This window comes from Ambystoma mexicanum, chromosome 2p (assembly GCF_040938575.1).
Source record: "Ambystoma mexicanum isolate Mex_15411 chromosome 2p, UKY_AmexF1_1, whole genome shotgun sequence".
Lineage (NCBI taxonomy): Eukaryota > Metazoa > Chordata > Amphibia > Caudata > Ambystomatidae > Ambystoma > Ambystoma mexicanum.
The window spans coordinates 353,881,023-353,895,047 of record NC_090923.1 but is presented as its reverse complement, the minus strand read 5'-3'; the positions used below and the strand labels follow the sequence as shown (position 1 = coordinate 353,895,047).

The 14,025-nt window shown below is 45.6% G+C and overlaps 1 protein-coding gene across 14 annotated transcripts in view; it reads right to left on the bottom strand.

The window, feature by feature from the left end:
* The window catches only part of MAGI1 (membrane associated guanylate kinase, WW and PDZ domain containing 1), a 1,848,723-nt gene that overhangs the window by 77,452 nt on the left and 1,757,246 nt on the right, over window positions 1-14,025 (bottom strand). For all 14 annotated transcript variants that reach the window (XM_069643697.1, XM_069643699.1, XM_069643701.1 and 11 more), the window contains one exon: window positions 3,754-3,844. In XM_069643697.1, the coding sequence (XP_069499798.1) occupies window positions 3,754-3,844 (91 nt within the window). The remainder of the gene's footprint in view (window positions 1-3,753; window positions 3,845-14,025) is intronic.

Sequence of the window (14,025 nt, the reverse complement as noted above, 5' to 3'; positions counted from 1 at the left end):
AAAAGTCATTCAGAGAGAAGGGGGATACTAGGTATCCCCTTATCACTCCACATATGGTGGGGTGTGCTAATCTCTCATAAGGTAAAGTTTCTTTTCCTTAAGAACAATAGTTCTTAAGGAAAATTAGACTATAAAAGAGGAGAACCCAAAGGGTCGCCAGCAAAACTGCACAGAGGGTGCTGTTTGCTGCAAAAATGTAACATGACTTTATGAGATATGGAGGCAAGCAAGACTCAAAAATAGGTAAAACAAAAACAAAGTTCCCATGGTTAGAGAATGTAAGAAGGAATGAGGGGGAAAAAGGCTCCCCATCCTTCAGGAGAAAAAGAAAAAGGTCCAGCAAACAGTGCTGGGGGCCTCACTAGGAGAGGGGATTAAGCATACAATCAATACATCGCCCTAACACCACCAATCACATTTTACCTACGGTCCTGCCTTGATGTGGTGTGAGTGGGTTTATATTAAGAGTATGGTATACACAGCCAGCAGAAGCAACATATGCCAGTAACATTGCCTTTATACGTCAGTCATATGCTGAATACAACCTAATTTTTTTTACAGTGCTGCCATTATATGCCAAGTGTCACTTCCCATATACAGAGGCTGCCACCTTTCCCTGTTGCAGTTCCAAATGCCAGGTATAGTCATAATATGCAAGGAGCAGCCAAAATATTCAGATGTTGCTATCATGTTGCCAGTGCTGTGTAAAATGCACCAGAAATGCTGTTCAATGTCAGCTAAATCATCACACGCCTGGTTTTTTCACAACATGGAAGATGTATACTCACATACCCAGCTGCTAATATTAGATTATAGTGCAGGATTACATGGGCCAATAATTCCATCCAACACAAGTTAATGCTACATGTGCATGGTATAGTCCCCTTATGTAGTGTGCAGCTTTGTGTATCTGGTTACTGCCATCATATGCCAAGTGTAGCCTCAAATGCCCCAGAAGACAATTTAATGTAATGCTTCATATGCAAGATAGAGCCAACCTATATATCTTGTAACCTTACACTCCCAATGACCGCCATGACAGATGCCCAGCAGAGCCTAAAACACTCCATTAACCTCATTCAACGGGTTAATACCAACAGGGGGATGATAAAGGGTTGGGGAAGACAAAGGGATGTAAATTAATGAAAGTAAACAAGGACCTCATCAGGAACATTTGCTTAGAGACTGCCTCCGACATCATGAAACAAAGCCTGTAGAAGCAGTGGTGGGGTAGCAGCTAAGGGATAGCAGATGGTACCCCTGTATACACAGACAATGTCCCTTGGTGAGCTAAATAGACAACCCAAGAAAACACAATATCCACTTACCACTGCAAGTGTAAGGCAAAGTATGAATGCAGTACTCTCTGGGAACAGTACAAACAACTATGACTACAGGTATAGGCAAACCCAACCTTTGGTATAAGCTAGTACTACACAGTGTTGGTAGCGTGTTGAGCAGCCAAGCTTATCTCAACAGGGGAAATGTGAGCAGTAGTGCAGTAACACAAAGATTCACAGTTACAGGTATTCAAATAAACTTACACTCAAGGTTTCTTGCATAAACAATTATGAATTTATCAGTCAGTTATAAAGCCTTCTTTAGAAGGGAGCAATATAACAGTAACACACAAATACACTTCAATACTGTACACTCAGATTCTGAATCAGACAAGACCCTTTGGGATGGCCCACAGACACCCTACACCCACAGGTGACTTCAATACCAAGGGTGCTGGGGACATTAACATCTTTCTGTTGGCATTCAGAACACTCTTAAAAGTTGGTAAAAGGCAAAGGTTATAAGAACACAAGAGATCACCAATATTCTTAAGCAGGGCAAGTACTTTCAGATCCTCTCAGAAGAGTCATACAATTCAATAGGCTAAGCCAAAGTCAATGGGCAAAAGTCTTGTATAGGATGAAGCACTTCTGGTAAGTAAATGGAAAAGACTTTGCACAAGTTTTTAGGAGTCTTTGATAAAAAAAGAAGAATCTAATGTAGGGCCACAAGCTGATTAGACTTGTGAGTTGCAGAAGTTACAAGCACTTCCACGGTAAGAGGCAAGTTCTCTTAGACTTGTTTTACAGTACCTTAGTAAAGAAGAAAAGATGCAGTTGATGACTTCTGTTCCTGTGCAGCTCTGCAGATCTCACTGTTCCTGGGCCTCAGTCGTGGGGACAAGAGGGAGGATGTTGGGGGACTCCTGCAATGCACTGGGACTGTCAAGACTTGCAACCGGCAAACTTCACTTTCAGTGGCTGTTTCGCAGTTTCAGCTTCTCGTGTCTACTGCAAACAGCAACAATGCGGTTCCTGGCTGTGAAGATGGACTGTCCTTGCTTCTGGGGTCCCACACTCTGCTGAGGGGGCTCAGGCTTGGTCAGTTCTGCTTCCTGGGAGTCCGGAGGATCTTCCAAAAGCTTTAGGCCAGCTTAAAACCAGCGCACACAATCTGGTATTCCTCTCCCTGGCACTCTGGAAATTCAACCAGCTCCGAGATTGATTTCCAGGTGGCTTACTTTGGAGTTGATTGGTCCCATCAACTCAAAGGGAGAAGTCATCCTTGCAGGGGCTTCTTTATCAATGCAAACTTGGCGTTTCGGCACTGCAGCAGGGCTTCACAGGGCAAACCAACGGTCTAGGAGTTGCAGCAGGCGTCTTCTTCAAGCTCTTTTTCGGTTCCTTCGTCCAGTCGTCGACTCTGCCTTCCAAGCCAAAAGACTCGCCTTTTATTCAGTTCTCTCCCATTCATTCCGGCCTAGCTGTCACTCACCCAGTATGGTGGCTGTCCTTGCCGGACAGTCAGCCAGCCAATCACCACGGAGTGCATTTGGGTCTCCTATGTAACTAAGCACAGGGGACACTAGAGCCAGATGCGGACTTGACACTCCTTAATCCCACCAAAAGGCAAAATGAACAAAGAGACTAAACCTTTTTTGGCACGCAGAGAAAATCTCTAGAAGGACCTTTCCACAAAGACATGGCAAAAAAAAAGACGACTGGGGACCATTTTGTCAAAGATGGCTCTGCACCATTTTGAAAAAGATGGCTCCCGCGGTTGCTTTACCGAAGCTGCGAACATCCGCGGTAAATGCAAACCATGGTAGTTCAAACGAAACCACTGCCACCAGCAATTCTGTGAGGAAAGGGTAACAAAAAGGTTACATGAGCATCTAGACACAGGGGATACTAAGCAACCCCTCCCGCACTATTGCAAGATGGTGTGTGCTGGGGCTAGAGAGTTACACCGGTAAGTAAAGTCAATTTCACTTTACTGCTCTGGGAAACAGTTTATCCCAGAGAAGGTATTTAAACCTTGGGAAATCTGGAAGACTTCCCTGTGCCTGTGCACTGAAGGTGAGGTGTGACACAATGTAAAAGATGATGCCTATGGAGTTTGTCAGACTCCATAACCAAAAGAAACAAACACAGAAAACAGAATTTAAACGTTCAAAGTCCCAAAGTTCAGCAAAAGAGTAATTTTAGAGGACAGTTGGTAACAGGCCCCTAAACAGGATGCGGATTCACCTTCATATTGTCCTTTAACGATTCACACATATACTATATACATACGTGGAGTATGGATCTCATTTTCAGTTTAAGTACCACAAGTTATTTGCACTGTTTTGAATGACAGCAGCAGGCGTGGCCAAGTATATGCACATTCAAACATTTGCAATCCACTTGTTGTTTATGACAATTTATTAAACTCCTGTACTGGATCTTTTAAATTATGTGCAAACTAGCCTACCTGGTCTCCGTTGGTGTCTGTTGAGGGGTATGCGTTGTTGTAATGGTGGCAATTTTCTCTGCATTGGTCAACAGAGAAGCATTGGAAGATTCTGGAAATAAATAGGTTACACATTTCAGAAAAGGTTAGTAAAATATTACCCTTAAAATAATGAATGTTCAAGCCAGTTTAAGTGATTAGAAGAGGGCATTTTCACAGAAATTAAATGAACAATCAAATCTGTCCAAAGGAGGTTTTCCAGCTTTATTTTTTAAAATAAAGACTATTTTATAATCTAAAAGCGAATCACGTTGCAGACATGGCAAACTCCTAAGAGGGGGGCCGCTGCTGTAAAGCCTTTCACTAGACATCAGGATGCATCACTGAAACACAGACCTGCTGTGGAGTCTAGATTGGTTCCAGGCAAGGCTTTATTTTACATATGTACATTATGAACATTACTCCAGTTTCTCTTGTATATATGTACAGTCACGTATAGACTCTGACAGGAACATGGATGGGTATAAACATAAGTAACAAAGGAGTGCACCCACCGGCCAACAACCATCCCTAGCTCAGGCTCCCAACCGACACTCTCAGAACATTCACACACAGATCCACCCAACATTCTCCTGAGCTGCATTCATGCACCAACATTATTACAGCAAGCACCCAGGCCAGTGACAAGACAAGGCTACACTACAACAGCCACGTAGAACATACAGAGTAACAGCAAAAAAATAAATTTCCAGAGAGCTCCATTATGAAGAGAAAGGGGTTTTATGGATGAGGGAAGAAAATTAAATTGAGAAAGTCTCTAGGATCATTTTGGACACTATTTGCGAGTACTCAATGAAGGTATGGGAAGGGTTTCTTCATGATTCATTGATGCCCACACCCCACACTGGCACTGCAGACCCAGTTGTGATAGTCTGCTGGTTTTGTGGCCTTCAGTTACACAAGTGACAGAAGCATCTCCAATCAAATTAATGAGGGCCTGAAAGACAAGTGCTTGGGGCTGCCTGGTTCAGAGCAGCCCTTTCCATTACAGCCGAGCATCCCGCTCTGGCGATGGATAATGTCAGTAATACCAGTGGCAATGTATAATGAATTGGCTGTACTTAATTTAGATGTATGAAGGAGGAGTGCATTGGGCAATGTATTCTCTATAGCTCCTCTCTGGGTCAGGATTTGTAATTGTAGGTCTCATTTTTCCGTTAGTTAAATGTCATGTGCATGAGACCCTGCCTCTGAGGAGTGACCATGTCAAGCAAGGATTTGGCAAAGTACACTGTTGAAGGCTTGCAAATCGACTGGTTGTGTCAGGTCAAGCGAAGGGGAAAAGGGGGTTGGGGCATAACCTTTTTCAGCTTTGCCTGGTCAGTAGCAGTCCAGTGTCCACAGATCTCAATCTGTGCTTTCCGTTAGAACAGTTCTTTTAAACCATCAGTACTTACTGCAACAGGGTCAGGGTCATGAAACTATCAAGGGGGGTGGACATATCTCTCACTTGGGCAGCAGTCTCATCACAACAAAAACCAGAGCCAGCCCTGCCCCAGATAGAGGAAGTCAGATTTGGGAGTGCGGGGGATGTCCTCAAAAACAATTCCTGTGGCATAGATGTTTATAGTGGCAATCTTCATCACACAATGCATTGCGTTACTCTTTCTGGCTACGGTTCTTACCTTTCGATTTCAGGACCCCATCTCGCACAATGCAAAAGCGAGCAGTCCAGAAAACCCGGACCCAAACCAATCCACCAGGAAACCTGAAAACAGCAATTCATGCAGGCTGTAAAGTGGCCCCCATGTCACAATACCCAGCACACCAGAGAAGCAGCAAACTCACCATACAGCAGTGAATCGAATTTCCAGCCACACAACAGAAAAGTGAGAGTTCCCCAGGGGTGGCAGGTTTGAGGATTCTTCCGTTTGAATGGAAAAGCAAGATACAAACCGTTTGAGAAAAAAAAGAAAAAAAAAAAAACTGAATCCACTGATGCAGACCCCTTCAGGACACATCACATGTTGGAGGAAGAGGAGTTCCAGCAATGGTCTCTGCACACAGGCGGCAACAGGCGTCCTTCCAGTTGCAGTCACAGCAACTTCTCCATGACAGGTTCCCATGAAGATGAAAAGCTGAAATTCAGGGTGAAGGCTGCTAGTGAAACAAGCTAGCGACCACCATAGTTCCAGATTCGAACAAAGTATGCCAAGGCTTCTGGCGAGGTAGGCCACAAGGGAGCTAGTCAGTCCTCTGTGCGCTCCAAGGACACTTCCAAAGACTTAGAAGGGCAGGCTGCTCAAGAAGCATTGAAACTAGAGGGTTCCACTAGTCCAAGGACCGAAGCACTGCTTGGGGTCTTCAGAGATCATTCAGAGGAGCAGGGCCACTTCAGAAGTCTTCTTTGGCTCTTCAGCAGGCTGCCTTCTTATCCAGAATCCAGGCTGCAAGCAAGTCCAAGCCCACCAATGGTAGAGATTCGGCACCATTCAAACAGCCAGTAGTTGTCCAATCAGGGAGAAATAAATACTGGTTTCACATTTGCCTCACACCTAGACTTTCGACACCAAGAATGTGGACTGGGACTAGACGGTCACTCCTTTCCTGGGCGCCACACACACTGTAAGGGTGCAGAAGTAAGGCTCCGACACAAGGCTTGTAGAATTTGATAGACTTTTGTTAATAAGTGGTTTGGAAAATGCCTCTCTATCCCTAAAGTTGAGAGGCGTTTCCCTACCTCAAAGGAAACTGATGAGATTACCAGGAAGTTCGAAACTAAAAGTTCCGTCACTGTTGTGTCCCAAAAACCTACATCTGCCCCCAATACTAAATCTAATATAAGTGTGCAAGGTTGATCTCTTCTCAAAAGAAAAAGTGTTCTTTGTGGTTTCAAACAGAAAGGTTCCCAGTTTGGATGGTAGTAAAAAGTGCTGCAAAAATAATGTTCCAAAATGCAAGGTTCCAGTCTTAGGGTTGTACTCCTTTGCTCTAGAGTGCTTATGTAAAGTCTCTGAATAGCTGGCGAAGAACTGTTCTGTTTTCATAATTCCTATTCCGTACTAGCGTGGTATGCTCTGTTCCCAAGCGAAGGTTCCCAATGCTAGTGTTATATGCCTTTCCCCTAGATGTCTCTTGATGATACAGCTCAGGAGGAACTGTTTCTCAGCTGCACAGTTCCCATATTCTGTCAGCTTAGCACATTCTACTACCAGGCTTAGGATTGCTTTACTTTTAGTGTTTCTTGATCTTATTTTCAATCACATATGTGGATGCGAGTCCCAGACTCTCAATACTTTATGAAACTGGTTTGGTTTCCTTTTTAAGCACTTGGCTATTGCTTTTGCCATCTCTCAGGGTCACAGACCCTTCACATGCGGATGCGAGTCACAGACTCACAATGTTGCGCTGTTTCTACTTGGTTCACATCCCACCATGTCTGAAACTTTCTCACTTGCTTCAGGGTCCCAGACCCTTCCAATATTTAAATGTCGCTTGTTCACTTCAGGGTTCCAGACCCTTTCAAATATATAATTGTCTCTTGCTTACTTCAGGGGCACAGACCCTCTTGGTTTTTTGGTGCGCGTCCCAGATTTGCACAGGTGAGTTGTATCAATTTTCACTCTCCTGCCAAATATACAACTGTCTTTTATGCACTTCAGGGTCCAGACTGTCTCCGTTATTAGGGTCCCAAACCCTCTTTCTTGGGTGTGGGTCCCAGACTCACACTGTTCTGTTGGATCCACTTGGTTCACTCCTACAGATTATACAACTATCTTGTTTGGTGTAGGATTTCAGACCCCCTTTCTCCAGCTCCTTAACTCACCCCTACGCTTCCTCAGAACTCGTACAGCTCCCAGATGACTCATGTCCCTGCTTGCCTCCTTCGTGGCGGTCTCTGCAGTTCCCGGACAGCTGTCTCCTTGCAGGAGACTCCGGTAGCGTACAAGCGTCCAGCGAGGTCTGCAGTGTCCCTGTACACTAAGGTCCATCTATGGTCACACATTCTGTTCCTTCCGCATTTTGTCTTTTGTCCAGTTCTGGCTCCTGCTCTTCCTCTTCCGGGGATGGCTCTCCCTCTCTTGCATCTCTCCGATGCTTTCGTTTCAGCCCGAGCTTGAACTCTGTTGGAACTCCCGCGTTGGACTAATGTATTCCTTAGAGCCAATCGCTTAGTCCAATCGCTGGCCTTTGGAAACTAGACCTCTTTTGGTTGCTCGCGAGTGATCTTTGTAGTGAGCTTCACCTCACTGATGAGGCCAAACAAGGCTGAAACATGTGTATGGGGTTGCTGTTGGTACTCTTGTTCAGAAAGGAACCGCCATAGCATTTCGGTGCTGGACTGCCCATGTGGGCGGGACAAAGACCGATATGCAAAATGGATATTTCCCATCTGTGAAAGATACAGTGAGCAAAAAGCATGTGCTGCAAACTCATCTCAGAACAGGTTATCATGCTGTGTTCTTTCTGGAGAGGAGCGCCTGCTACCTTTTTTGAATTACTCATCGTAGTGACCACCTTACTCCTAGTCCATAGTCCCCTTTCCACCATAGTTAAGGGACATTCCTCCGTCGTGTGGGACGGGACCGGAGCACTTTGTAAAAAGCATTACATTTTTCAAAAATGTGTCCTTCCTCTCTTTATACGTGGGGTACCGCACGCGGCCTTAACCCCGCCCTCCTTAGGTCCGTCCATCAGTCCTTTTCTATTGCCTTTAAGCAATAACAGAGGAACCTTATTAGAGGGGACGGCATACGGGCGTTTGGAGGAAAGGGGACTATGGACTAGGAGTAAGGTGGTCACTACGGTGAGTAACCTTATTATACTCCTACGTCTCGTCCCCTTTCCTCCATGCTTATGGGAAATACCCAAGCACTCCTCACAGGAATTACGGGTCGATGGAAAACTCCTTACTAAAAAAGGGTTTTAAGCACAGCCTGGCCAAACTGAGCATCAAACCTGGAGCTCAGATCCAAACAGCAGTGTTTACAAAAAGCTGATGGAGAGGCCCAGTTAGCCGCTTTCGCAATGGTCTCCCAGGGGACATACTTTTGAAAGGCAACAGCAGAAGCCTTGGCCCGTACCAGATGTGCATGAACCCCTTTTGGAGGTTGAAGACCTTGAACAGTTTAAGACTCCATAATACAGGCAGCAATCCATGTGGAGATGGTCGCTTTGGAGGTCTGTTTACCCTGCGGATTACCAAAGGTCACCAAGAGTTTAGAAGAACTCCTAAATTCAGATGTTCTGTCCAGATAGAATTTAAGAGCTCTTCTAACCTACAGGCAATGAAAAACCCTCTCAGCCTGGGTTTGGAAAGAAGACAGGCAAGGAGATTGACTGATTCAGATGAAAATCAGGGACCACTTTTGGAAAGAAAGTAGGATTCGTCCTCAGGACAAACTTATCCTTATGAAAATCCAGAAAGGGATGCTTCACCGACAAGGCCTGGAGCTCACTTACACGTCTTGCCGAAGTCACAGCGACCAAGAAAGACACTTTCCACGAAAGGTGCTTAAGGTCTACAGTAGCCATTGGCTCAAAAGGCTTATGGCACAAGGCCGTTAAGGACCACATTCAGATCCCACGTCGGATGCAGTTTGAGAAAAGGAGGGAAAGACGCACAAGACCCGCAAAGTGCCTTTTAACCACTGGGTTTGACAAAGAGCACTGATCCGTGGATAGGTATGCAGCAACAGCCAAAAGATAAGTCCTGCATGTCAAGACATGGATGCCCGACTCTGCTAAATGAGAGACAAAGAAAAGCACCATGTCGATCGTAGCCCCCCTGGGGTCCAGCTGTCTAACGAAGCACCAGTGGCAGAACCAAAGCCATTTGCTCCTGTATCGAGATCTCGTTGAGGGCTTCCTGGCCGCCTGGGTAATACGCATGTTATCAGCGGACAACTTGAGGTGTTCTAAAGATCTGAACTCGGGCAACATGCTGTCAAGCTGAAAGATTGTGGGGAGGGGTGCCACTGCTGCCGATCTCTCTGGTGAAGCAGGTCGGGCTCCAACGGAAACCTGATCGGTGCACACACCGACAGATGCTGAAGCTCTGAAAACCAAAACCTGGCCGGCCACCACAGTGCTATGAGCAGAAGAGAACAGTTCACCATGCTCCTCAGCTTGCACAGCGCCCGATGAATCAGAGGCAGAGGTGGGAAAGCATAGGCTCTCATGTTGAACCAGGGAATTTTGAGGGCATCCCCCAGAGAGGAGGCTCCAAGCCTGTTCCTGGAAGCATACAGGGGAAGTTTCCTGTTTAACGCCGTTGCGAAGAGGTCCACTTCTGGAGTGCCCCAACACCGGAAAATTTGCAAGAGGACGTTCAGTTCCCACTTCCCATTGTACGCCGACTGAGGGCATCCGCAGTAACATTCAGCTGACCGGGGATGTGCACTGCCACCAGCCAGATGCCATGCTGAACCGCCCATTCCCTTATCTGAATGGCAAGATCCACAAGAAGAGGGGACTTGGTACCCCCCTTGCTTGTTGATATAAAATATGGACACCACATTGTCTGTGCGGATCCGAACTACTTTAGTGACAAAAACAGGCTGGAACGCTTTGAGCGCCAGGAAGATCGCAAGGAGCTCCAAGTGATTTATATGAAGGAGTTTGTCCTGCGGTGACCAGAGATCGGAAACATGAAGAAGAAGGTCCAACGTCGCACCCCATCCCAGCAGGGAAGAGTCCGTCGTGATTGTAACTTGCGGGCCGGGATCCTGAATGGCGGCGTCCACCGACAGATTGCTGAAAGACGACCACCACACAAGGTCCGCTCTCATGAAAAATGGAACAGGAATCATCTTGGAGTCTCGGTCCACTGCTTGGCACCAAGAACTCCGAAGAGCCATCTGTGTTCGCCTCATTTTGGGACGTGCAAGAGGAAGAGCCAGCACACACGAGGCCATGAGGCCCAAAAGCCTCTGCAACCACCAGGCCGACCTGCTCTCTAACTGCGCAAAAACCTGACACGTGGCCAACAGATCTGCCATTCTGTCCCCGGTGAGATACACTCTGCAGTCGATCGTGTTCCACCGAAAACCCAGGAAAATCAGGTCTTGAGAGACCGTCATGGACGATTTCCGTCAGTTCACCGACAGCCTGAGATGGAACAGGAGCTGGAGGAGAGACTGAAGGTTACTCAAGGCTGATTGAGGACAAGGACTGCGCAGCAGCCAATTGTCCAAATACGGATACACATGGATACCCTGAAGCCGAAGATGAGCTGCGATAACAGACATCTTCGTAAAGACACGCGGTGCAGAGCTGAGGCTAAATGGGAGCACTCGGAACTGGAAATGCTCCTCCACCACGGAAAAACATAGGTATTTCCGATCAAGACTCCAAATCAGAATATGCATATTAGCATCCTGAAGGTCCACCACGCTGAGCCAATAGCCCTTCTGTAAAGAGGACTTTATCTGACTGGGCGTGATCATCTTGAATTTCTCTTGGGGTAGAGAGAGATTGAACTTGGAAAGGTCTAGGATGGTGCGCAGGCCAGCCTGGTTGGGTTTGGGTACCATAAACAGCCGGGAGTACAAGCCCTCCCCTCGCTCCCCTGGGGGAACGGGTTCCACCGCTCTGAGATCCAGCAACTTCTGTATCTCGGCTCGGAGGGAGGGCAACCCTGACTGCTGGAAGGGGCGATTGAAGGGTGGGGTAGAGGGAAGGAGCAAGCAGAAGCCCGCCCAAGCGAGTGACGAGACCTACTGGTCCTCGGTGATAGCCTGCCACACCTCCCAGTGCGAGGCAATGCACCCTCCCACCTGGGTCTCTTGTGAGCGCAGAGAAACTTCATTTAGTTGCTTTATCAGTGGCGGCGCCACCTGAAGAGGAGGCTGAGGAACGGGAGAAAAACCTGCCCCGTTGTTGCCGTTGGTGAGAATTCCCTGATGGAGTATCGACCCTATGGGACTTCCGATCCAGAAATCCCCTAAAACTAGAGGAAGACCGAGGCTGCAAAGAAGTTCTCTGTGCCCTGAAAGGCGGTTTCACAAAGACAGACAAGGACTCGGGGGTCTGGGCACTGTCCTTGGTGAGGGATTATAGGAGGTGAAGTCCAAAACGTCTGGAGAGAAATGTTGCAGCCTACCGCACCGCCCAATCCCCCCTCCATATATACACAATTATACACACATTCAAACATACTTGCAGTTGGCGTACATCATACAATCAGCCCTAAAAGAGTGAGAATCAGTTAAATAACACAAGCTCTAGACAAAACTACAATGTTTATCTAACCGAGGTGATGGAGGACACAGTCATTCAATACTTTAGTTAAGTTATGTATTAAGTCATGTAGTATTCACACCCATCCATCATATTGATAATGTAGCTTTTCGTTTACAATTCACTCCCAACCAGTGACAAAAATGGTAGGGTAATTAGAGAAATGATACAGGCTTGTTCTGGCAAATTTAGAGCCATCACTGGCATGAAGATCCATACATTAGCCCATCGCAGGAATATGAGCAAGGGGTTCAGTCCAGTTGACAAAAGGAGTCCAAGTGTGAAAAGGAAAGGATGTTTCTAAACTGCTTGGATGATCCCTAATGTCAGCGAAAGGCTGCCAAACCCCAAGAAACAAATGTGTAAAGCCACAGTTAAATATCACATAGTGATACACGTATAAAACACCTTCAAACGTCCAGTCTAGTTTGTCTAGGTGGCTCAGGCCTTGTTAAAAAGCTATACACATCTCCCGAAATCAAGCTACCAAAGTAATTTCTCTTCCAAAATAAGTGATGCCCTGGAAGGAAAACCAGGACATTTACCCATTCAGAATAAAAAACCCTTTTTACTTTTGAATACATCTGAAGATTTGTCATTGGAAGGATCAAATCCGAATTGAAAGTTCTGTAAAAAGGGCCTGCAGAAATATCATGGTTTAGCCTAACAGTACATTACATAACCAGCATTGGCAATGTTTAGGCTTTTGTGATGGGAAAGCCGTATGCCAGGCACCACCGAAGTGATATTAACTGGACATCAATGGTAGCAGCTGCAAAATGGTACGAGTACCTGGGCATATAATAGCAGTGTCTGGCCAAAGCCTAATATTCTACACAAGCTAAAACTGTTGGCTTTACATATGCTTGCTTGCTTTTAAGAGGATTTTATGAAGGACATGCATAGTACTTACAAATGCAGACCTAGTTAAGACGTTTGCATTACACCAGTAGACTGCTTTGAAAAAACACTGGCGGGCTCTTAGTTCACAAGATTTGATGGTAAAGTTTGATAAAGCTAGCTCAAGGAGATCCCAGCCGGATGTGTTTTAGGAGGTTCAGGAAGTGGGTGTTAGTGGCCATAGTTTCATCTTAAAGCACCACCTTACTACTAAACCTAAACCAACAGCAACTTTTACAATGAGCAGATGCAAAGGACACGTGTCCATGGATTTAAAAGAAGCCTTTATTAATGACAACCCCGGTGACAAGGCTACAAGATATTGGCCAGGTGGCCACAAATCTAGCAGGTTTTTTGACACTTTCCTGTTGTCCCAACACTCCACCACTAAGTAGTTTGGAAACAATTACCCATTCTATATGTAATGGGAACTCGCAGGTTGATGGCACACGCCTGTGCTGTAGAACGCTGGTTACCAATGAGCCTAAATGGGATTAGATGGCTTTGGGAACCCGCCCAAAAAATGCATGACTCAACATCACATCCAAATTGGTCTACAAAATCTTGGAAGCCTATTCTTGAACAATTAACAGATCCATTTATGATCCAGATTGGAAAAAAGTACGGGTTTAGTTTTTTTTTTAAAAGTAGTTATTTATTGGAAAAAAGTACATGTGTTTCTAGTCTTTTTTTATTTAAAATAGTTATTTATTATTATTTTTTTACATTTGTATAGCGCACAAACAGCCCAAGGGCATCGTGGAGCTGTTACTTGGGGTAACTTAGTTACAGGCAGGGTACAAGTGAGTAGGGAATACAACAGGTTGTACATATATGCATATTAGATAATAGGTTATGAATACACTTAGCAGGTTAACAGGCAATGCAGTAAGCACTCACAAGGGGTGAGTGTGGCGTTATCATGTGAATAGCTTAGTTTTCATGGCTTATTTGTATTTTGTATTTATTTTATTTGTAAAGCGCTCCTAGCCCTGGGACAGATGGGCGCACATGTATCAGTTACAAAGCGTATTAGAAAACATTTTACACCAAGTTACAGCACATTTGCACCAAAGGTTACAAACATTAGCGGCGTAAATGTGAATATAGACTAGCATAACGTAGTGGGTTACAAAGGCAAGTGTAAGAGAG